At 39.6% G+C, this 25383-nt stretch overlaps 1 protein-coding gene across 21 annotated transcripts in view; it reads right to left on the reverse strand.

Moving 5' to 3' along the window:
• Positions 1 to 25383, reverse strand: part of EPB41L2 (erythrocyte membrane protein band 4.1 like 2) — a 248946-nt gene that overhangs the window by 51451 nt on the left and 172112 nt on the right. For all 21 annotated transcript variants that reach the window (XM_073337300.1, XM_073337316.1, XM_073337314.1 and 18 more), the window contains 5 exons: positions 10037 to 10112; positions 7707 to 7925; positions 5549 to 5636; positions 3717 to 3869; positions 2673 to 2770 (listed from right to left, as the gene is read on the reverse strand). In XM_073337300.1, coding sequence (XP_073193401.1) covers positions 2673 to 2770; positions 3717 to 3869; positions 5549 to 5636; positions 7707 to 7925; positions 10037 to 10112 — 634 coding nt within the window. The remainder of the gene's footprint in view (positions 1 to 2672; positions 2771 to 3716; positions 3870 to 5548; positions 5637 to 7706; positions 7926 to 10036; positions 10113 to 25383) is intronic.

The raw sequence follows: 25383 nt of genomic DNA on the forward strand, positions 1-25383 counted from the left end.
GATCAGCTACTATAGATGTAGCTCAATCAAGGATTCTTTCCTATTTTGGACTACATACTAATTTAATAATGACAAAATATAAATTATCAAGCAAATTTCAAAGTAACTATTGCAACGGTATGAATCATTTCAAGAACACTGATTTATCCCAGCCACGCAGCAGAGTGGCTTGTGCTACATATCACTTCTGGTCATAGATTGCACTCACCAAATGATTAGATTTTCTTAACTTCATATTCAGTTTGAGAAAATCACATATCAACAGTGCATTTTTATTAATTAGACAACCTTCCATGCCTTATATGCTTGTGAGGTTTATAGTGTCAAATGTAAAATTTTTTGAGACAGGTGTGACGCTCTATGAACTGATTTCAAACAGGAATGCTTTCTAAATTATGTATTTAATGAGTGATTCACAGCTGAAACTTAACAGTGCAAATGGCAAACCAGGATTTTCTTTAAAAAAACTAGAGGAGGTATGGCTGAGAGAAGAGAAATTCCAATTTCTACTGCCAATTAATATAATTGGCCCAAAGCCACACAAATATTAGAATCAGAGAAATTTAGACCTGGAAGGGACCTCCATAAGTCATCTACTCCATTCCCCTGCACTGAGACAGGAACACCTAGACAAGTGTTTGTCTAATCTCTTCTTAAAAACCTCCAGTGGGGGAGATTCCACAACTTCCCTAAGTAATTTGTTCCAGTGCTTAACTACACGTATAGTTAAAAGGGTTTTCTTAAGGTCTAACCTAAATTTCCTTTGTTGCAATTTATGCCCATTATTTCTTATCCTGCCCTCAGAGGATAAGGAGAACAATTTATCACTCTTCTTTTTGTACAACCTTCTACATACTTGAATATTATTATGTTCCCCCCTCAGTCTTCTCCAGACTAAACATACCCAGTTTTTTCAATCTTTCCTCATAAGTCATGTTTTCTGACTTTTAATAAATTTTACTGCTCTCCTCTGGACTTTCTCCAATTTGTCCAAGTCTTTCCCAAAGTGTGCTGCCCAGAACTGGACACAATACTCCAGCTGAGGCCTTAACAGCACTGAGTAGAGTGGAATAATTACATCTTGTGTCTTGCTCACAAACACTCCTGCTAATACATCCAGAATGATGCTTGCTTTTTTCACAACTGTATTACCTTGTTGACTCATTTAATTTGCGATCCACTATAACCACATTTTTCCCATTAGAAAATATACATCTGCCACAAAAAGCTGTCTAGCAAGATGGCTCTATTATTTAACTGCTTTTATGTTCACTACAAGGTTTATGAGACTGTATACTGTCAATCTGGAGTAATCTCACATTACCCACTTTCAAATATTCCAAAAGGTAGAAGGAGCTGAAAAATATTAGAGGAACATGTCTGTTCATAGGAGGCTAAACAACAATTGCAATATATCTCAACTAAATTTATTTGTGAGCAGGTTTATTTTCTGAAATACAGCACAGTGAATTGTTGGTGTATATTTTTTCTGAAGAAAGCATTAACAAGGGCAACTTGTTCACTCGTTGTGATAAATACTGCACAAAAATACAAGCTGTCCTTTCCCTTGATAGATTCCGGGGTGCTACAGTGTAAATGCAAGTATACAGTTTAATCATGTACAGCAAGATTTCTGGTTTTCAGGAGAAATCTGACAGTACATTTGAAAATAAATCATTCTTTGAAAGTATGGGAGGGCAAACAAGATATCTCAATACAATTAGCAAGTGCATATATTCCCATAGAAAAGTGGTTATATTCTTAATGTAGTTATAGTTTGTTCCAAGACTAGTTTGAATTGGTCTCCCAGGACATGGGAGACCAATTCAATTCCCCCTTTTGCCTCATGAGGAAAAGGGATTTGAACTTCCGTCTCCTAAACTGCAGGAGAATGGCCTTGCTACTGGGCGATGGGATATTCTGGCATGAGGTTTTCTCATTCTCTACTATTGAGCCTGTTCTACTTTTTATAAATAGCATTTGGAGCCGGGGCTTGAACCTGCATCTCTGACATCATAGGTGAGTGCTCTAAGTAGCCAACTATAGAGCCATTTTCACTCTCATTCCCTGCTCTAATGACTAAGAATTGCCATTATGAATGACAATTGATAACCATTGGGCAAGGAAAGAGCGCGAGAATTACTCCATAGCCTGCTCGTTAGAGCACTCACGTAGGATAAGAGAGACCCAAGTTCAGGTCCCTGCTCCAACGATGAGAGCAGTCTTTAGCCAGTACACACTGAAAAGATGGCAGCACATGGTCCCACCTACTACTGCATATAGCGCTCAGTGATAAGAGGACCTGATGCTTAACAAGGCCTCATATCCAAACAGTAGCTGGGTTCTTGCAAGTTTTGGTTTCCTGTTAGGTGTTCAGCTGCTGCACAAACTGAAATCTTAGAGAGCTACACTCTTACTCATGCAGATCTGGATGGTAAATTAGGAATTGAGCTATAAAGTTGAATGTAATTAACCTTTTATGTAAGATATTACAAATTAATAGTCCAGGATCAGTGATCTATGTGTATTTTTCACATGTTTCAATGGGAGCTAGAACTGGATGGAGCTAAAACAAGTGGAGAAAATATAGTCTCCCCCACACACTTTTCTGAGAAAAATAAAAATAGTTTTGACTTTTAGGAGAAAGAGGATAAGACTTCCTGAGTATTTACCTGTAGAAAGTATGGTGCTCCACACAAACCTTCCATAACCTTTTAGCAGCCCGATGGTTTGGCAATTTGAACCCAATGGTGCTTTCAAACTGTTCCAGCTGGAAAAGGAGCCACAAAATAAATTAACACATTTCCTGAAAGCTGGCCAGGTTAGCAGAACGAGTGAGTTCAGACATTTCCATTACCGTGACAAGCACTAATTCTCCTTTCCTGATGCTCAAAATGTCTCAAATTTTCCATACTTCTAATTGCACCAGGTGGACTACTCATGCAGGGTAATAATCACTTCCTATCTGTATTTACTAATGACTCTTCTTTGGGAAAAGCCAACAGTGCCTTCGTTTTGTCAGCAAATTTCATGACTAGCTGCCCAGAATTTAAAAAAAAAAACACTGCAAAAAGCCAATTGTACTGAGAATTGTAGCAGCAGCCATGCACACTTTCTCCCCTTAGTCCACTAAATACTGTACTAGGCAGTGTTCAAGCTATTAAGTTTGTCACAATTTCTAATCCAAAAATGTTATGTAAATGCAAGTACAAGATGTACACGTGAATGGACAATACACCTATGTCTAAGATGAATCACAAGACATGTAAAGAGGGAGAGATCTTTTTCAAATTAAGATTTCATATTAATCACATCATCTATTGAAATATAGCAATCTCCATTAGCTCTGCTAACAGTTCACAGCATTTAATGAAAAGCTACTTATATTTTTAATTGACTTCAAGTAAGTAAATAAAAGGAACTAGCTAGTTAATAAGGATTCATTAATTAGAATACCACATATAAGTTTTGGGTATGACTGGTCGCCTATGAAGAGGATTCAGAGATCCCTTATTCTCAAACAGGTGCGGATATAAATCCCACATTTGAACTCTGTCAGAACACCTGGGGAAGTTTGGAAAACATTATCTTGCTGGTGGGCTGAACTTTAGCTTTCACTCTTGAACAGCAGCAGAAAGGTTGGCCAATATTTTCTATAAAACATCTCAAGCTGTTTATGAACAGAACTGCAAGAAATGAATAAAAGCCCTACTTACCTCTGCTGGCCTGACTTTTATGTAGAAGTTACTACGTTTATAAGAGATTTTCAAAATTTTGGGCCAAGCAAAACGGTTGATTCGGAGTCTATCCTTGTAAATGAGTAGCCCATTAGCGCATACACCCAGCATGATGTCTACACCTTCAGAATCCTACCGCAAATGAGAATTTTAGACAAAATTTAAATAATGATATTTTATGGAGTTCATTATGTTAATACACTTGGGAGGAGGGATGTCTATTACACTGGTTTCATGCTGAAATTACAGTAATGCCAAATGGGTTTGCAAAGAAAAGGTACACAACAGCAGGAAAAATCTGCATTTATTAATCTTAGAAACAAGGTTGGGACTCCTGCAATGGTTTAGCATTCATCAGTCCAGTCTGCAGTGACCAGACACATCTGTGTTCACATGCTGCAATTTTGGAAAAACATACCAATATTATGGTGAGGGGGAGGCATATAAAAATCTAAATCAGAAATTTATCAGCAGTAGAGATGTGATGGATATTAGCAAACATTTCAGTAAGCATTAAAGGAAGAAGAAAAAATGAAAGGCCTTGTAAACTTTACAGTTTTTATCAAAAATACAGCAGGTTGTTATATCATATTGTGCAGTTATATATAACTATTACTTCAATTAAGATGGAGAAAAGTGGATATTTGGCTGACAATGTCAGCTTAGCCACTTCAGTCAAGGTGCTGGCAGATAGCATTTTAATCATTTTGGCCCAGTGACAATGTCTGATCTCAGTTTACAGAAGCAAATACTTACTGATAGGACTTGCATGTAATGCAAATCTAAGAAGAGACTTCCCCATGTAATAGCACAACAAATACCAACATGCTCCCAACCAACTGGCAATAATACGAAGTGCTGACATCCAGTTGTCACTAAATTCTAGACTGACTGGCAGAATTCTTAAGGGCTGCAAACTGTTCTCATAAAATAGAGTTCTTGTCAGAGCTTTTACTTGCCATGAGAAATCGCTGTGGAGTAATTGCAAGCATTAGAACCACTGAGAGTGAAAATTCTTAAAGCCATTCAAGACAAGAGTGAGCTGGCATTATGAACTTCTACTAGTGGCAGAAATAAGGTTGCAGATGTATTTACCATACACCTCCAGTAAATACAAGACTACCTACATTAAATGTTTCCAAGACCAACTGGGAAAGGCCATTAATAAAATTACAAAAGAATTTGACAAGACCCAACTACCTTTCCAAGTTCCACTGAATAAAACAGAAGGTTTCTCTAGTATTTTTACACTATTCAAAAAATTTGGCTTTAGCGTCTCTTTTTAAATATTGGATTATTCATTCTTAATCCATTAAATGAATTTTGCTACTGATTTTCTGAGAACATTGATCTTTTAAAATTGGATTATACTAATTTCTGTTTACTTTTAAAAATTAAAATATCGATAGAAATGGAAGTTACTTTCCAACCATCTAGAGTAAAAATCTGTACTTAATGCCCACTGGTACAAAAAAACACTATAGACATTTTAGGCTCCAATTTGCCTCTCCAAGCCTATCACTGGAATAAACATTTGACATTTAAAACAAACTTAGTTGCTCCTAAGAATAAAGAATATTTTCCCAACCTGTAAGTATGGAGCCACATGGGCTAAATAATCCTTGACTGAAGATAAACTCTCAGAGTCCCTATACCTGTAAACTGAATAATTAACATGACTGCCAGATAGTATAGCAGTTGAAGGGCTTGCATTTAAGTACCCTTAAGCGTACATGTATCTTCAGGTTGAGTGGTCCACCTTTATTGTGCTCTGTAGCGGTAAGTATTTTTCAGAGAAATTAGTTCAATACCTTGGCATGATGTAAATCCACTCCATACATGGAAAGCCTCTTGGCATTTTCTAAGAAATGAGAATCTGCCTGTGCTGGAGTCAAGCCCCTAGAACCAGTAAAAGATACCTTCAGTTTACTGTCAAAAATAAATATCAAGATAATAAAACCAAGTGAAAGTAGCTACATTTAGGGTACGTTAAAATATTTCAGATTAGAAGAGTCTAAATCTGAGTACTTTTGCACTTCTGTATTTCTCGCCCCAAAATCGTAGGTATGTATATTCTCATTAACGGTATATTATATTTACTTAGTAGCATTTACTACCTTTAGTGTTGCAAAACAGTTTTAATTATAACCTACTCAAACACTGCCCCGCCCCAAACACTTTTTTCACTTCAAAGAACTGGCTTCCATTTTGCCCTCACTTCCTCTCCCCCAAAACACAATCAAGGATATCTTCCATGACTCGCTATAACTCGATCAGTATTTATGAAGTTATGAGATTAACATGATCCAAAGTGACTTTTCAAACAGTCATCTGCTGAGTTTCCCCAGTCCTCTGTGACACTGGAGTAGATGTTCTCCCTAACTGCCCTGACAGAAGGGCTGTGGCTAGCACTGTTTTGTTTTCAATTCTAAATATCTTAAACAAACAAACAAACAAAAAAAAGTACCACTCTCCTAAAGACACATTCACTAACTTATCAGGAAAAGAGAAAGTCATGAGCATGACCATCATGGATCTCAGTGCTTTATGGGTTCTACACAATTTTTACTACATTCTGGAATATTCCATATTCTAGTCTTTCATTTAAAAAATATTGACCTTTTTCAGCTGCCAGGACAGATCCATAAACATTTAAAATGCTTTGCTTCCCTGGTAAGCCATCCTTGCAGAAAACTGTGTCCAGGTCAAACAGTACCACTAACAAAGGTAGGAATCTATCCTCCCCCAAGCCTTGCTGATGTATGAATTTCAGAATTTCACTGGTATCCTTTAAAATGCCAAGATCAGTAAATAAGGTATGTTTATTTTATCAAATGTCCAACACAGAAAGGTTAACCTTTTCTGACCTAGACTGTACACACTTTGCTTTTAACAGTACAATATCTACAGAGCAATATATGCCAAAATTGTGGCCCATTGAAGACAGTGGTGGTTTTGCTCCCAATATAGCTCAGAATTTCATTCATTATTATTATTATTATTATTTGTATTGTGGTAATGCCTAGTCATGGACAAAGACCCCATTGTGCTAGATCCTGTACAAACTGAACAAAAAGACGGTTCCTGCCCCAAGAAGCTTAGACTCTACTGAAGCTTAGACTTGGTCATGAAGCTTAGACTCTACCTTCATAATATAGCATTTATCTAACAAAAGATGACCTTCCTTCCGTCAGTATGAGGGGAACAAGAATAGTTTTTCCTATTGTCAACAAAACTAAAACAGTGACCATGGTTTATTTAAGGTAAAAAACAACACTACAAAGAGTGTATAGTTCAGGGCAGTGGGCTCTGACCGTTGGGCAATGCAAAGAAATGTATGATCTATTTTGCTGACTGAAAGCAATTGCCTATGTACTTATATTTTTCAGATAATGAGACTTTGGGATTTTAATTCTATCTACACGTCAGTCATAAAATGGCTCCTCATAATCAGATTACAATGTATTTTTAATGAACCAAAGGTAGCTAGTTTAGAGACTGAATATTTGTGGCCCATTTAAATGAAAAATTTCAGATTCTGAATGCTTTCTTCATATTGTTCAAAACATCTCTGAATGAAATAAATTCAGACTATTGTTCTTACACAGCAAGTAAAAAAGCCTGTATCATGAAATATAGCTTCAAAACTTTCTTAGCTGAAATGTTTATTGCTATTTTTACTGGCTAAAGCAAGAAGCAATCCATAATTGACTTTTTTGATGGAAATCCTACTAAGGAGCTGTAATAAACAGAAGAAAAAAAGATGACAGGAAAGTCAAACTAAAGACAAGTTCCATTTAAATACATATAAGAAAAATGTTGTAGCTATGTAATTGATGTAAGACTATTATAGTAGTGATAAACTTCTTCAATCTAATACAGTATTATACATATCTTTAAGATCAAGAGAAATGACAGATGTAACCAAGACCATATCAACATATTTTATTCCCACCAGGTCAGACACACCTGTGTGTTTTGTGCAGTTCTACTACTTTGTCCTCCATCTCTTTTGTTTGATTGGGTGCAAATTGGAATTCACTGATGTAATGGTTATTGTGTTCCTCTGAATCATAGTCGCCTAGCTCGGCCTGCAGAGTATATGAACCAAGGAGGGCATGAGTCACAAAAGAACATGGCAGTCGGCCAGAAGCAATATCCTGACGAAGCTGTAGGCACAGGAAATATCTGCAAAAAGAAAAAAAAGTTACTTATGGTAAACAGAAATATTCCTGCAGGATATTTGTGAGAGCATACATGCACAAAGCTGAGTAAAATCTGTCCAAACATAGTGCCAATAGTCTGTTTTAAAAAACCCAATGCACTGATAGAACCAATACACAGAGACAAAGTTCCATTTCTGATAGATCTTGTCAACTAAAAACAAAGGATTTGGAGTTACAGTTTTAATATAAGAATCAATATATCCTTCGTAAATCAGTTGAATTAGAAATATTCTGGCTCCCAGTACAAATGAGCTGTATGTGTCCAGTTTTACATAATAAACTTGCTTACCAACTCTGTCATGTTCATAGTCAGGCTTGGTACAATCCATTTAAAAATGGATGATCTATTTTCCCTTAAAATCTAGGGTTTGGTTTTAAAACTTCAGTAATATCTAAATTGTTTTGCACCATGTAATCCAGCCAGTCATGCCATACAACATAGGAATGCATACTATATCAGTAAGCAGTGAACACTTGCATCCCTCAGACAGGTCGTATCCATGTGAGTAATTACATTTATCTTGTACCTTGCAACTCTTGTCCATAAAGCCTTGTGCTGTGCATACACAAAGTAATCTTACATGACATACTAAACAAAAGTAAATTTTATTTTTTACTTGTTTATTTTGAATTCATAGTGAAGTTCAAATTATTGGGGATTTAGAAAACTTCAAAAATAAATCAAGGATAACACTATTTACTTTAACTGAACACAATCTAAAAGCCCAACTTAATTTCCTGAAAATAGTTTTATAGCACGCATGGACACCTAAAGCTAGTTTTAGATCAACTGAACACTAATACAATTAGCTTTTCTACTACATGTAGAATGAGAGACAATTATAGACTGTATATCTAGTTTGTTTTGTATATCATATGTTTGGAGTGGTCATTTTTCTCCCAAATGGGAAAGCTACTAGGTGGTGAGTTACGTAAATAATTTTAAATGAGTACCAATAAATCCTTTATATACCACTGTGTTTGCTACATACTGTATTTAACAAATTCTATTTGATAAATGTTTGACAATTAAAAATAAATTATCTGGACTATTTCCGTATCCCCCTCAAAACACTTAAGCAAGTTGCAACATTGAACAGTTAATTGTGGTTTGTAACAGTAAACCAAGATAACACTTGAAGAAAAAAATATTTCCCATTTTCTTTAAACTCTTTCTACTTTTCTCTGTTCTTAGATTCTTCCTCCTTGGTTGTCTGAAGAGCATGTAGCACATGGGTGCTATCATGAAGAAACAATAAAGGATAATAATTCTGTTGTACTACCTTATTTGTGTGTGTGTTACCATCTCTAATACCTATCTATGAAAATGTATTCTCAGCAATTCAGTTTAATATAGAGTTAGCATATAAAGCACCTTAACATCTTTGAGCTCAGTACTCCTATCAACACAAGTTACCCTACTGCTTACATCCCAACATAGTGGCAGCCTCTCAACATCCACTGGCTCCACGCCTCTGACCCTTAAGAGGTTCATTCCCTTTTCTGGTCTCCTTCCTGCTATTCCACTCTATCCCATTTCTATCCTCATCCTCTGGTCTCTTGCTATAATTTTTACTTTTTCCCCTCTTCCTTCTGGACCCCTTCATTAGCACCTCTCACCATTTCAACTAGCTTTCCCCCCTCATCTGGGAGCTTTCCTGGAGGCCTTATCAGATCCACTGAGTCCCAGGTCTCACCCCAGCTCAGGACTGCTCATACTGTGAACTGGAGCAAGAAAAGCTGTGTGGTATCATCATGCAGTCGCCAACTCCCACTCACTCCCTACTGGCTACAAAAAGCAGCAGCATAGCACAGTATAGTCAAACTGTGCTGTAGCAGACAGACAGAATATTTAAACTTCCAGGCTACACTGGAGGCTGTGCCCAGGATAACTATCCCAGTTTCCTCCCATACCTAGGGCCTCTATGTTCCCTTATTCTATGAGGGAGAGAGTGGGGAGAGAGAAAATCTGCAATGTGAATTTAAAACATAGGAAACAAGTAAGTTGTTGACTTGTAGAGTGTACAATATAAAAAACACTGATTATCAAGTTTTATATTAAAATATGCATACCTGGTAATGTCTTCAGTCAATTGTGAAGGATCAGGAGGATAAAACTTCACATTAAAGGTGAATAGCCAGGGTAAACCTACAAATGGGAAATGTCTGATTATTACTCCACAGAACTTTAACGAGCAACCAAAAAAAAACAAACAAAAATTTCTTATTGGAAGATTTAAAACACTTGTGACTAGCATTTCTGCAATTAAGTCAATAAATCAATAGAAGTCAAATTTAAAATGCAAGAAATTTAAGAAATTATATGGTAAATAGAGGGAAAGTTAACAGAAGAGTGGGTTCTCTTCAATGCCAGATAGTTACACTTGTAAACTGAAAGATCAGACCAACAGATTAAGATAATTTATTTACATTTCTGAAGAATTTGTTACAATGTTTTTCTTATCATAATTTATGAAAACATCTACAAAAGTATTTAGAGTTTTGAATTCTCAGGCAACCATGATAATTCGATTTAGCAGCTTTAAAGGTATCTTTTGTTCAAACAAGCATTTTAGAGGGTTTCAACCCTGAGCAACTTTTTTTTTCTTTTGCATTGATTGTGAACTAATATAACCAATGTTTTCCAGCTTCTTCCAGGGCAAGTCTCTCTCCCCTGTTGAGATAAGCTCATAAAACAAATTCCTTTTAATTTGGGAGACTGTACAATCACTCATGGGGAAGAAAATCTGAAAGAACTAAGATTTGTGATGCATACACTAAAGCATGAAGTAGAAATAGTGAAGTTGTAAAGCACTTTATTTTCTAGCAAATACTGTAGCCAAAAAAATGGCTGCTCTCATTAAATATATAAAACCACATACATATTACAGTTTCTCCTATATTAGAATCATAGACATGCAAGACTGAAAGGGCTCTCAAAAGGTCATCACGTCTAACCCCTTGCGCTGAAGCAGGACCAAAGTAAACCTAGACCATCCCTGGAAGGTGTTTCTCCAACCTCTTCTGAAAAACCTCCAATTATGGGGATTTCACAAGCTCCCCTAGAACCCTATTCCAATGCTTAACTACCCTTGTAGTCAGAAAGCTAATATCCCACCTAAATCTCCCTTGCTGCAGATGAAGCCCATTACTTCTTACCCTGCCATCAGTGGACATTGTTGGGGTATCATTAAAAGCAACTATCAAGACCCTAAAATAGAGACACCACTCAAAACGCATTCACAGGAAAATTTCTCACAAATAAAACTGGACTTTGAGCGAAAAAACTCATGTTTAAAGAAGGTGGGAAATGTTGACATTAAAGAATCATGTTTCCCATAACTCTCCCTCATATACTGACTTATAACATTGAAATACAAAATGAGTAATTGTAAATAGTGAGATTAAGCACTTTGATAGCTATAGTTTTAATGATTTATAACTATGTACAGTGAATGTGTACAGATAAAAAACACAACACTTAGGCCAAGTCATTGCTGGCGTAAATGTGGTTTTGCCAATTCTCCTTTTTCACAGAATTGCTAATTTGCTTAAAATGTTATTGCTATCAAAACAAAGGTAACATATCATGTTGGAAGACATAAGTGGACATTGATGTCCCTCCTTCTTCTTTAAACTTTGATCCAGGAATTTATTAAGTTTTTAAATGTTCTTGTTTTTAACTTGTACAGAATTTTTTAAAGTGTTTTCATTACTCAATAAAACAATATTGTTTGGAAAATAATTACTAGTTCCCAGCATATGCTGCCAAATGCCTGGCGGTACTGAAAGTACCCACTTAGTTGTTATTGAACACTGACACAACTCATAGGATTGTGACAAATAGTGTCAATCATAAAGCAAGCACCACAAAATGAACAGACACACTGTCAGTGTTCTATTCATAAATTTGCACCAAGCACCACACAGTTCCTAGTAGGCCCCCAAACTGCAGGGCCAGGTAGAGCATAGCACACCACAACACGTTACTATGGCTCACTGTTAAAATGCTCTTTCAAAGCCTTCCTGAGCCATACAGCTCCTGGCTGAGCTCTTCTGATAACCCTTGTATCTGGCTGTTCAAACTCAGCAGACAGACGTTCCACCTTTACCCTCCACCCAGAGACAACTTTTCTCCCTTTGCTTCACAGATACTACGCAGGACACTGCAGGCAGCTATAATCACTGGGATATTTTTCTCAGTGAGATCCAGTCTTGTGAGTAAACGTCACCACACCTTCAAACGACTAAAAGCACATTCAACTGCCACTCTGCACCTGTTGAACCAGTAGTGTTGAATCGTTCCTTGGTGCTGTTGAGGTGGCCAATGTACAGCTTCATGAGCTGTAGAGTAAGGGGTAGGCCGGGTTTCCCAGGATCACTACTGGCATTTTGGCATTGCCAACGATAAATCCGGTAAGTCAGGAAAGAAAGTCCCTACTTGCAGCTTTTTGAACAGTCCTGTGTTCTTAAAGATGTTAGTGTCAGGCACCTTCCTTGACCAGCCAATACTGATGTCAGTGAAGTATCCCCAATGATCCACCAGCACTTGCATAAGCATAGAAAAATAGTCCTTTCTGCTGATGTATTCTGGGGCAAGGTGGTCTGGTGCCAAAATAGGGGTGTGTGTGCTGTTTATCACTTCACCGCAGTTCACGAATCCGATAGTTGCAAATCCATCCATTATATCCTGCAAGTTGCACAGAGCAACAGTCCTGTGTAGCAGGAAACGATTAAGGGCCCTGCACATTTGCATGACAATGGCCTGCATACTGGATTTTTCCAACTCTAGAATGATTTCCCACTGACCAGTAGCAATCTGTCTTTGCAAATTTCCACAGTATGATTGATACTCACTTCTCCGCTGTCAGTGAAGCTCTCACTCTAGTGTCCAGATGCTGGAGGGCTGGGGCAAGCTCAGTGCACAGTTCCAGGAATGTGGTCTTGCACATCCAAAAGTTCTGTAGAACTTGTCATCTCAACCCTGCATTACAGCGTGATCTCATCAGTCAGTCCTCATTTCTCATGCCCAAAAGCAGCACTCCACCATTTGCAAGCACTCTGTGAACCACCAACAATCAGGAATGCTGGGACAATTGGTATAGTGGGGGTACTAAGAGCCATTGAACCAAACTTTAAACCCTGTACATAATGGAAAGCACTTCAAGCCAAGGGGTGTGGCACCCCCAGTACCTATGCCAACAATTGGTTCTCGCTATGTCCTACAGCGATTTGCCCTCCAGGTGTATACATCTTCAGTACACATGCTGAATTACCACAATTTATACTATTATTACAGCCACAAACAAAATTCAGTAAAGCTGTCTGAAACTGACAAATTAACAATTTTGCACTGGTCACAGTATGAATTACTGGCTGCCTTATATTTTAAATGGTAATGGGAAACTGTTTCTCCTTTGAACATAAACTAAATGTATTAAACGGCTTGTGTACAGCCTGTTTCTGTACTTCTGACTTAGTCTACGGGTATAGCTCATGTGACAAAAGCATACAAAAACTTGATTGTCTGTATAAAACTTTATACTGTGATACTGACATTACAAACTGCTGGGCAAGGTAAAAAATGTTGATATTTAAATGATATTTAGAATTTTGTCTGTACTAGTGCTCTCTGTTTATTGGTGCTTAATATGGCCTACTGAAATGTCAAGAATTTGTCTAGCCAACTTGCTACCTCAAAAATGCTTCAGAAGCAACATTAGACACATTCTTCAAGGAAAAGAATGTAATAACCAACAGTGCACAATTAACGATTCATCCCATCTATACTGGAGAATCAGTGTTTTATCCCAATAAAGGCATTCTTGTATCTTTTACTGGTGGTGAATATGCTATTTTTATGGTTCAACAAATAGTTCTGTGGTAGTGTGGCAAGAACAAATAAATTAATTGCACACAGTCAACTGTAAAAAAATTAAGGGAATTATTTTCCCTCTGCAGTGTATTGCACCTGAAATTAAACTAGGGATCCAAGATAATCTATGATCAGTCCTCCTTCTGAAAACCCTCCACGTACTTTGTCCAGCCCATGTCATGGACCCTGTCTCTTCCCCGCACCTCAGTCTCTCTATTCACAGTCTCAACAGATGATGAAAAAAGCAACTCTTCAGCAACTTCTCCTGTCTTTAGATTAATCTTATCTGTCACTCCATCTGAATTAATCTCTCAAATGCAGAGGTTTTCCCATTGTCTATACCTCTTAAAATCTTCTTTTCCTTTTCACACCAATTCATTTCAACTCCATTTAACATTACAAAGCCTTTGAGATAAAGTTTATAGGAAAGAGGTTATATAAAGCAAAATTTCTTTGTATACAACTTGATGCACAGGCCCTTAGCCATACAGTTCTCATAAAATGAAAATCTGCTACAGACGAGTTTAAATTGAAACATTTATATACCAGCAACACTAAGTAATATAAAGTCTTGCAAAAAAAACTCATGGACTACATATTATACTAGCGTTACTTAAGATTTTATTTGTGAAGTAAACATCATTTGATCTGATGTTTGATTTGATTTGGAAGTTCACCTAATTAATCATGGCATTACCCTTTCTTATCCATCATCATTTCTGAGCAGCAAGGAGATTAGCCTACATTACAGTATGCCTACTAACACTATTGTAATTCACCCTTACAGAACCAAGGTAGAATTTTTCCATACTCAAACTGCATTTACAAATGAATACATTCATTTTCAGTTCCCAGCCAGTCAATCTTATCCCCCAACCCTTCACGCCACAAAAGAAAGGAGTCCTGCCCATCTCCATAGTCTTCACCCCTTTTACAATTCTGAACTTGTATCTAGTTGCTGGGTGTATATGTAAATCATGTCCCAGCACTACCAAGGGACCAAAGTTCTGGGGACCCTGAAAAGGCGAAGTCAGATTTCAAAGGCTGCCACCCACTCTTGCCTCTTATTGGCCAATGGAGTTTTGGCAGAGGGGAAGGAAGAGAAAAACAGCAGGGCAAAAGGAAAGTTTCCAAATTTCCTCCTGTGCTGCAGGAAATTCCTGTGACTGCCATGAAAGAGGGCAAGGGGTGGCGGAGGGAAGGGAACTATCTGGCTGCTGAAGCCACTCACATATGTATTTGTCCGCTTGTTACCACCCTCTACTCTCAGCTCTCTAGATGCTCCCTGATCCATTTTGCCACTACCAGTTCAAATGCTTGAATCATTCTGCAAGATGCCATGAACTCTGGCCCCAATCCAGCAAAACATTTAAACATGTGCCTAACATTAAGCATGTGAGTAATTTCATTGAATTCAATAAGACTACTCACGTTTCAAGTTAAGCACACAGAATCACAGAAGTGTAGGGTTGGAAGTGACCTCAAGAGGTCATCTAGTCCAGTCCTCTGCTCTCAATTCAGGATTAAGTCATAACTAGACAATTCCTGACAGGCGTTTTTCTAACCTGTTCTTAAAAAACCTCCAACAACCGAGATTCCACAATCACTCTAGCCACTTTATTCCAGTGCTTAACTACTCTGACAATTGGGAAGTTTTTCCTAAATTAGGAAGTTTCTCCTAAGATGTTTAAAATGCTTTGTTGGATTGAGACTTGGGTGTTCGTCACCTTGCAGCATGAAGTCCAAGTGGACAGAGACATGGGAGGGTAATGGTTTTAAGAGCTGCCAAGCCACCAGTGCCATCTGCATTGGTTTCCCTCCCTGATACCAGAGATGTGCTTTTGAGCAACATGTCTCCTCCACCGATTCCCAGCCTGAAATTGAGTCAAGAACAAGTAGCAGGGTGCTGAGACGCACACTGGTGCAGGCTTGTGATCACAGAACTTTCAAGGGGGCAGGCTTGACTTTGCTTCACACAAGAATCTGGCTTGCCAAGAAACCCTCTTGTTCTCCTGCATTAGGCTCCAGCTCCCTTCAGCTTCTCTTCTAGCATGTGTCAGAATCACGTATGTTTCCAGGCATTAGCATTCTGTGAGCAACCCAGTTTATTAAGGGCGAAGTACCTTTACTATTTTCCACTACTCACCCCTAGGGTTGTTAACAGCTCAGGATATAAATGTGCTATTACCAATCAAGGTCTCATACTTCAAGAACCTTTCCAGCAATAAGCCTTTGCCTCCCAAAAGAGTTAAAAAGTGATCTACTTATTTTTAAAGTTACTGGAGTATCCAGACAGCATCCTACCTGGTTTGGAATAATTAATAAATACAAGACAAGGGTTCAGTCTATGCTGCTTTCTTACTGTACAAATCAACATCCTGTCAGATAGAGGTGTCTGCCACAAAACTTATAACACCTCCTTTAGTGTTTTGCTAAAAACTCTTGATCTAGAGGATGATGCAAGACAGAGAGCTGTTCGCCCCATTTGTTAATTTGACTGTTAACCGTCTCCCAGAGCCTACATCAAATGAAGTCTGCAATATGGTTATGTTTACTTTAATGATGTGAATATACTCAGATTGCCCTTGACAAGATGGCCTCAAAGTTTATGTGAAGATAGCCTAATTATGAGCCTAATTATGAGCCAAACTCTTACCTATGTGGGTTTTCCACACTTATGGGGAAGAAATTTAAGGGCTTTGGCTCCCTAAATTCACATCAGCAGAGAGCTTGTACCTTCACACCCCTGCAATCCCATCACCCATCTATAACTAAGTGGATAAAGAAACTGAGGATCAAAGAGCAAGAGTGAACCTCTTTCCATTGTTATTAATACTGAACGGCACTGACTGGACATTGTGTGCCCAATTCAATTCTCAGTTACACAGACTTGTGCACAGATCTGTAGACAAAACCAGGCCCGGTAATATCTGGTTCATGGTGGCTGTTTTAAAAGTAGTTTGACATAAAATTTTTCTGTAAGAATAAATTCTCTTACACAGCTAATTTTCCAAATCAAGTTGAAATGGGTTCTAGTCAGGATACTTTGACAGAGGAGTCAGAAGGTCAGTGTTATGTGAGTAAAAAGGAAGCAATACCTCTAGCTTCAAACACTTGAACACACTATCTGAATTATATGCATCTAAAAGAAACTATGTTCAAATCACATTCCACAAAAAAGGGTTGATATACTCTTCCAGGAAAAAAAAAAAAGTTTAGAGTTAAGGCTGAAACCAATCTAATTCACCACGTGGGCATCCAGCCACCCACCTACCAACACTTTTAACAGTGCATACTAACATTTGGAGACTTGCATTAACAACAAGCACAATGGTGTAAATCAAAGTAAGCAAGTTTCATCATGACCACTATTCAAAAATTGTGTTTACACTGTTTTCCTGCCCAACCCTTACCCATGAGGTCTATTGGGTCTGGATTTTACTTCCAAAGTTATTTCCAAAAGGCAAGGACCATGGCCTAAATTTTCAAAAAAGTACAGTGATTCTGACTGCCAAATTTAGGAAACCTTAAACAGGCCTTGATTTTCTAACATAAAATGTGGGTGCTCAGCACTTTCCAAAAATCAGACCCCTTTTAAGGGGTCTAAAGTTGGGCACCCCAAAACTGAGGAACCCATAATCAGTGGACACTATTGAATATTTGGGCTTTTATCTTTATGCATCATGGACATCTACAGTGCTAATAACAACAAAATCAAATGTCTTAACCGTAAGATGTGTTCATGGTACAAACCCAATTTAGATAAATTCTAAAAACATCTACACAACAAGAATAGCCTCTATCTGGTACAGTTCGACAACTAAAAAATGCTCACTGTGGGTCACTGAAGTAGTTCATCTCCAGTGCAAACCTGTATAGAAAAGTTAATAACGTTCAGCATGTACCAAGAAAGTGGAGCCAGTAGAAACTAGAAGTAGATGACTAAGTAGAAGAGATGTCTTTTGGTCTTTTTGGCATTGCTTTGCCCAGCCTCATGCTACTTGATACCATTTCTATCCTTATTTCTGAAAGCACGAAGGTTTGAAGGGCTCTAGCCATTGTTGCTCTACATTAGTTACAGAAAGTAATGTCACTCAATATATCAATTCATTAAAGAAACAAACTCCTTTCACAGTTCCTTCAGTTCAGTAGACAAGTCTTCACCATTTGTAAATCAGAACCATTCTGTAAACTATAATGTGAAAATCAGATTATGCTCATCCACATTTAAATAGGACTTTATCGAGTATTAGAAGTGTTTTGCAATTCCCACCCTTCCACCTTGCTTCACTCTAAAGTTTAACCCCAAATTTCTTCCAGATGAAGTGGGGAAACTGGCAGGGGATCATTCCACTGTGCCCATGAGAGGGGTCCCTGAAGAGGGACAGGAAAAGGGGTTGCGGAGAGGGATGCTAACAAACTGAAGGGTGTATCCCAATTTCTCCATTAGGACCCACTGATCTGTGCTAATATGTGGGTCCAAATATGCAGAAAGTGGGATAACCTAGTGGAAAAAAATGGGATAGGAGAAGCTGTCATAAAGCAAACTGGTAAGCTATCTGACAAGACAGTCAAACAGACTGCTTGGTACTTCCAGGCTGTCTACATGAGCTTGCTGAAGATGAAAAGTGAGGCGCTAGTGGTCACCTTCTATGACTCTCCTTTTTCCTCCTAGACTGGTCATGCTACCTAGGCATAAAGGACTGGTAACAGTGGAATGACTGAGGGAGGAATTACTTCTTTTTAGGGAGTGGACTCTAAAATCCCCAAAAACTTCAATGTAGCCTGCAAGTCCTTGAGACTGTGAATCTTGTCAGTCTGCTGAGAAAAGAGGGTCTGTTCCTCAAAAGGGAGATCCTGAGCAGTCTATAGGGCCTCCTGTGGAATACCTGATGACTGAAGCCTTGAACACCTACATATTGTTATCACAGATGCCATAGCCCTAGCTACAGAGTCTGCTCCATGCAATGAAGCCTGGAGAGAGGTCCTAGCCTGCAGTTTACCCTCTTCCACTACTGCTCGAACCTCTTGCCTGACATCCCCTGGTAACCTGTTTTCAAACTTGAGATCTTTGTCCCAGAGGTAGAAATTGTATCTACCCAGCTAGGATTGCTGGTTCAAGATACAAAACTGGAAACCACTCAGGCCTTTTGACTGTTGGCGACAGAGAAGATAGCATTTCTCACAAAATCCTAATGGGTTCCAGAATGGTCTCATTTATAAGGAGAGCTATTTAGTATATCCCTTCTGATCTCAAAACATCCATCAACTGTAGGAGCTCTCCTGAATTACCTCCACCTGTATGCCCAGGGAGGAAGGAATCCTCTTGAACAAGTCCTGACAGGCCCTGTAATCATTTTGAAAAAGCAAAGACACTCAAGACACTACCGCCTCATTGGGCAATGACGAGGAAGAACACAAAGCAGGTTGAGTGGAGCCTCTTATAACTCATCCAAAAGAGATTCTGCTGGGCCTGCTCAGCACCCTACTCGGTACTAGGGATAACTTCCCGAGCCTCTTCACACAAACTATCCTGGCATCTACTAGGAGACCTGGAAGGAGAAGGGTGCAGGGAAGATCTGGTGGTGAGAAGAAACCCCCTGGGCTCAAATATGGCAATTGGTAGGGCATTGGACCACAACCTCTTTGTCCCTTGATCAACATGGAACCTCTGCTGGATACCAAGGACAAAAACCCCTCAATGATTGAGAGTGACACCTCCTATCTTGGGACCAAGACACATATGATTGAGTCTCTGACTCTGAAGAACAGCCTGAGTCACCCAACCCATAGAGCCCTGCACGGATACAAAAATTTAGATCTGCATCTGATCCACACTGGTAAACCAGTGCTCTCAAAACTGTGGGGTGCACTCCCGTAGGAGGGTGCAGAGGAACATTCAGAGGGGGCATGCAGAGAGCCTCAGGCCAGCCCCCATGTGGGGGAGAGAAGGGGCAGGCAGAGAGCATCACCCAGCCGCACTCTGATCCCAGCCTAGCTCCGGCCCCAGCCAGCTCCGCTCCGGGCCCTGCTCCACCCTCAGCCCAGCCACGGTTCCATTCTGCCCCTGGCTCCGCCCCAGTCCAGCTCTGCATTTGTTTCCTCTTTAGCCCCAAGCCAGCCCCAGCTCTTCCCCCATCCCCAGTTCAGCCCCTGGCTCAGCGGAGGAGCTTGTGCTGAAAGCAGAGCTAACTATGTAGTAATGGAGGTGGGAACATGGACAGATTCCCATGACTGGTAAGGGGGGTGGGGTAGTGACAGAAAAAGTTTGGGCACCATTGTGGTAAAAAGTACAACCGTATCCGCAGAGATCTTTACATCTACAGATTTGCAGGGCTCTACCAACTGGGACAGTGGTACTCCCAAGTGCCGAGGACCACTGTTCAGACCGGAGATGATGGTATAGAAGGGAGCATACTGGCCTTGCCTCTGGACAGCACAGGGCAAGGAGGCGAAAGAGGGTCTGATGCTGGCCACGGTACCAGAAGTTGATCTCTACCAGTAGCAAGATCCTGTGCCACAGCATATGCCTCATATAAGTCAATCTCTGATTCTGAAGAAGAGCCTGAGTCACCCGACTGGTAGAGCCCTGTGGGGATACAAAAAGGTGGATCCGAATCCGATCCACAATCCGCAAAGACGGTAATCCAGTGGTCCCCAAACTGTGGTATCAAGAAGGTCCCCTGACACCGCTGTTGTTACACTGAAGGGGTTGGTACATCAGCAGGGATCAGTCTCAACAGCATAGGCACCACCAGTGCCAGAATTGATGACCCCACATAAGATGCTGTCACAGCATCTGGGAGTGCCTCTTCTCAGAGGACACGCTACCCTCTTTTCCAGCTTGTTTATTGGTGGATGGTACCAGGCTCCTTGATCTCTTGGAGGATGAGTCCTTTGACGCTTTCTTTGAGGTACTGGGGAAGGAGAGCGGCACTAAGATGCAGCAATGTCTAAAGGAGCACTTCTGACTGAAGTAGAAGCAGGAAGGCTCTGATGGTGGACGCAGGGCTGACTCCATGAGAAGGTGGCAGAGCCTCACCTCCCTATACTTTTTAGATCTGACACCTGTTCTGGATGTGACCCTTGCTGAGGTACTTCAGACACCTAGAATGGATTTCTTTCTGCTGATGCAACATTTAAAGCCCGGAGACCAAGGCATTCCCCAGTACCATGTGTTGGCACCCAGAACAAGTGGGAACAGACACTCCAATAAACTATGAAAAACAACTCAAACAAAATTCTTACAACTACAATACCCACCTGCTGAAGTGAAGAAACAGATTGACAGAGCCAGAAGAGTACCCAGAAGTTGCCCACTATAGGACAGGCCCAACAAAGAAAATAACAGAACGCCACTAGCCGTCACCTTCAGCCCCCAACTAAAACCTCTCCAAAGCATCATCAAGGATCTACAACCTATCCTGCAGGATGACCCATCACTCTCACAGATCTTGGGAGACAGGCCAGTCCTTGCCTACAGACAGCCCCCCAACCTGAAGCAAATACTCACCAGCAACCATACACCACACAACAGAACCACTAACCCAGGAACCTACCCTTGCAACAAAGCCCGTTGCCAACTCTGTCCACATATCTATTCAGGGGACACCATCATAGGGCCTAATCACATCAGCCACACTATCAGAGGCTCATTCACCTGCACATCTACCAATGTGAGATATACCATCATGTGCCAGCAATGTCCCTCTGCCATGTACATTGGCCAAATTGGACAGTCTCTACGTAAAAGAATAAATGGACACAAATCAGACGTCAAGAATTATAATATTCAAAAACCAGTCGGAGAACACTTCAATCTCTCTGGTCACTCGATTACAGACCTAAAAGTGCCAACTCTTCAACAAAAAAACTTCAAAAACAGACTCCAACGAGAGACTGCTGAATTGGAATTAATTTGCAAACTGGATACAATTAACTTAGGCTTTAATAAAGACTGGGAGTGCATGTGTCATTACACAAAGTAAAACTATTTCCCCATGTTTATTTCCCCCCCCCACCCAACCCCCGTTCCTCAGACGTTTTTGTCAACTGCTGGAAATGGCCCACCTTGATTATCACTACAAAAGGTTTTTTGCCCCCCGCTCTCCTGCTGATAATAGCTCACCTTACCTGATCACTCATTACAGTCTGTATGGTAACACCCATTGTTTCATGTTCTCTGTGTATATAAATCTCCCCACTGTATTTTCCACTGCATGCATCCGATGAAGTGAGCTGTAGCTCACGAAGGGCTCTGCCCTTTACACCTTTGTGCAGTAGCACAAGGAGCAGAGGGTACATGTGATGCTCGAATGGGTACTGCTAAGGGAAAAACCTCCTAGTCTGAAGCACTGGGAATGCACATAGTGAAATAGCCATGTGCAATCACTTGAAGAAAAATATAATATGAATCATTTTCTTAGTAGGTGGAAGGTTAATTACATATTGTATATAAATATGTAGATAAATTAATGCATCTGCCATTTTAATCAGACTAATCTATTTACACAAATGACTGTACTTCAGCTATATTTTCAGCATAATCTATTCACCACAGGAAATGAAACTACATGGTCTGTAGAGAATCAATTGTAATTTTCATTCCTTCAGTAGAAAATGAGCCAAGTTTTCTTAAACGTAATTATAGGGCGTTTGGAATTAATGAAATCCGTAGCAAAAATGATTAGTGCAAATGTAAAGCTTTTGGAGAAAGATCAGAATTAAAAAAGTGTAGGTTTAACAAAGAACCTTCCACTTCAGTTGTGATGAACACACTGTTCCTCTCAATTACAGGTGCTTTCACTTGGTGACATGTAGTGAAAAGATTACACAGGTGAGCCCCCAGAATAATTTACAATGCTCTTGTGTTTCAAGTACAGAAATGGAAATCTTATTCTTGACTAGCATATCTCCCCTTAAAATCTACATTATCCCATATGCACATTAGAGTGACATTTTATGCAACACTACAAACACACTAAATTATTTTAACTAAACGTAATTTTGTTCTACTTGTATAGCATTAATGGATCTGTAGTAAGTGACATGAGTCTGTATATAATATACTTTTACTTACTAGTATATTTTATTCTCAAGTTGCTCTCACCATTTTCAATCTTAATAAAAATGAATTCAGTAAATTGGGAACATTCCAAGCCGAAGACAATGAAAATACTGGCAAGAGTACACCATTATGCTTCCTGAGGTGCTAGTACAATAGGAATTTTATCATGACTTAAGAAGAAGCATGATGAAGCTCTTATTAGTATTACCCTTGAAATAAAGGTGGTATGCGTTTTACATTAGACTCTGAACTACCACAACATGGTATGTCTAAGAATGATGCAATAATACTGGCAGTGAAGAGCGACCTAATATCTGGAGATTCCACATTTAGTAAAATTTATCCTTTCAAGTAATTAAGGTCCACAAATTTATTATAATGGATACTTCAGCGTGCTTGCAGGTTGAGGGCAGAGCCAGACCTGTTATCCACTCACAGCAGGGGAATGCTCCACCTCTTCAAGTTCCATCCAGTTGAGATAACTTCCGCGATCAGGATAATTCAAATTTACTTTCTAAATGACAGACTGTTAAAGATACTTTAAGGGGAAAGTACAACAATTTCTCCTACTGGAGAAAATGACATATTACATCAAACAACAATTAACAGAAATCCTCTCTCTGATCTTAATGATCCATTTCTTTTCCGCGTGGGTTGGATCTGTGGACCTTATTACTATAAGGAAGGAAACGGTCAGGAAAGCACATAAAATATTCTATTCCTCTTCCTGCTAAGGTCCACAGATCTGTTAAAGTAGGTTTTTCATAGCAGTGTGCCTCCAGGGAGGGAAGCATGATCATCCTTTAAATAAATGTGTTAGTCTCTAAGGTGCCACAAGTACTCCTTTCCTTTAAACATGGACATCCAAAATGAGGTAGATTGTATGTAATCCATCTCCCCTTGGGCACTAAGGTATGGAGGAGACTTCTGTCAAAAGAAAGGAAATGGCACTGAGTAAGAATGAATGACCAATAAGCAGAACTCGGTGAACTAGTGGATATCAAGCAGATCTCAGACAGACAGACATGACTACTCTGCCCCGACACTGACACTTAATCGAAGGAGGGAATTTTCTTGAATTTACTTAAGGAATGAATGCCATGGCAGTTGTGAGGACTACTTGTCTGAATTAAAAGTACGATACCGGGTTTTCCAACTTCAAATAAACTCCTGATTGGAGCCCCTGTCAGTCCTACTCTAATGGACAGGATCTAATGGATCTCCTTCAGGTCCAATCCAAGTATGGCTGTAAAGAGGAACTCTACGACCTTGTGGGGTTTGAATGAAGTTATACCCAAAGGCAGTATTTAATATGGGGACTTGTACAAAACTTCCTCTTCTTGAACATGTCAAGAATATTATACTAAAGAGATATGACCTTTTTGCATGGACACTCTTATACATCCACAATAAAGGATTCCTGGGGGAACTCAAGGATCACAGGTGTTGGAAGTAGGGGGGCTGGAGGTGCTGCCACATCCCCTGACTTAAAGTGGTTTTCATCATATACAGGGTTTACAGGTTGATTCAATGGCTCTCAGCACCCCCACTATACAAATTGTTCTGGCACCTCTGTCAAGGATATGTTTTGCTAGTTTTAACATGATAATTAAACTGTGGACTTTGTACCAGCCTGTAGAATAAGTTCTATTGGTTTGACTTCTCTTTTGGGTCCATCAGAGCAATACTTACTTCAATCAAGTGTTCATTTGAAACCATCTAGTCCCAGCTGGAGGACCAGTCTTGCAATAGCAGACCTCTGAAAATCCAATGCTAGATTATTCAGGTCTCAGAATCATAACCTCTTCAGCCAGAAAAGCATGAACAGTTTCACTGCTACTCTCATTCCTACTTTTTGTGTTGGCTTGGGAAAAATGGTCAAGCTGGAAAGACATATAAAAGAGGAGACCTTGCTCAGTTTTGCAAGATGTCACTGCCACCTCACATTCTGGTCCCGGCACACAGAGGTGCTACAGGACATTTTATTTACTGGTTTTAGATACAAAGGTTGATCACTAGCCTTCCAATTTTACTTACAATGATTCAGATACCTCTGGGTTTAGGAGCAACTCTGCCAGTTTGATTTCTGACATGCAAGTCTTGGTGTTTATTTCCCTCTTGGTGAGCATTTTGCTCCACCCAGGACAGACTAATCTCACTCTGGGGTACAGCTGATAGGGTTTTCATAAGAACTGGGAAGAACACAATCAGACACATTGACTGTCATGATCAGAACACATCTGTTTTCAAAGGACGGACCAGTGTCCTGAGACCTTAATAACTCAATCTGTTCCAGTTGGTGGACACTGTACTCTCTCTTTCTGGTAACCATTCCCTGAACGGAGTGGGTAAAATCCCTTCAAAATAAGAACAATGGGGGATTAGAGAATATACAACTAGAGCTAGATCTCTGTCAATTGAAGAGATAGGGTGATCTGCGGAGGGGATATACAAGATTACTGAGTAGGTATCATATGA

This window comes from Lepidochelys kempii, chromosome 3 (assembly GCF_965140285.1).
Source record: "Lepidochelys kempii isolate rLepKem1 chromosome 3, rLepKem1.hap1, whole genome shotgun sequence".
Taxonomy (NCBI): domain Eukaryota; kingdom Metazoa; phylum Chordata; order Testudines; family Cheloniidae; genus Lepidochelys; species Lepidochelys kempii.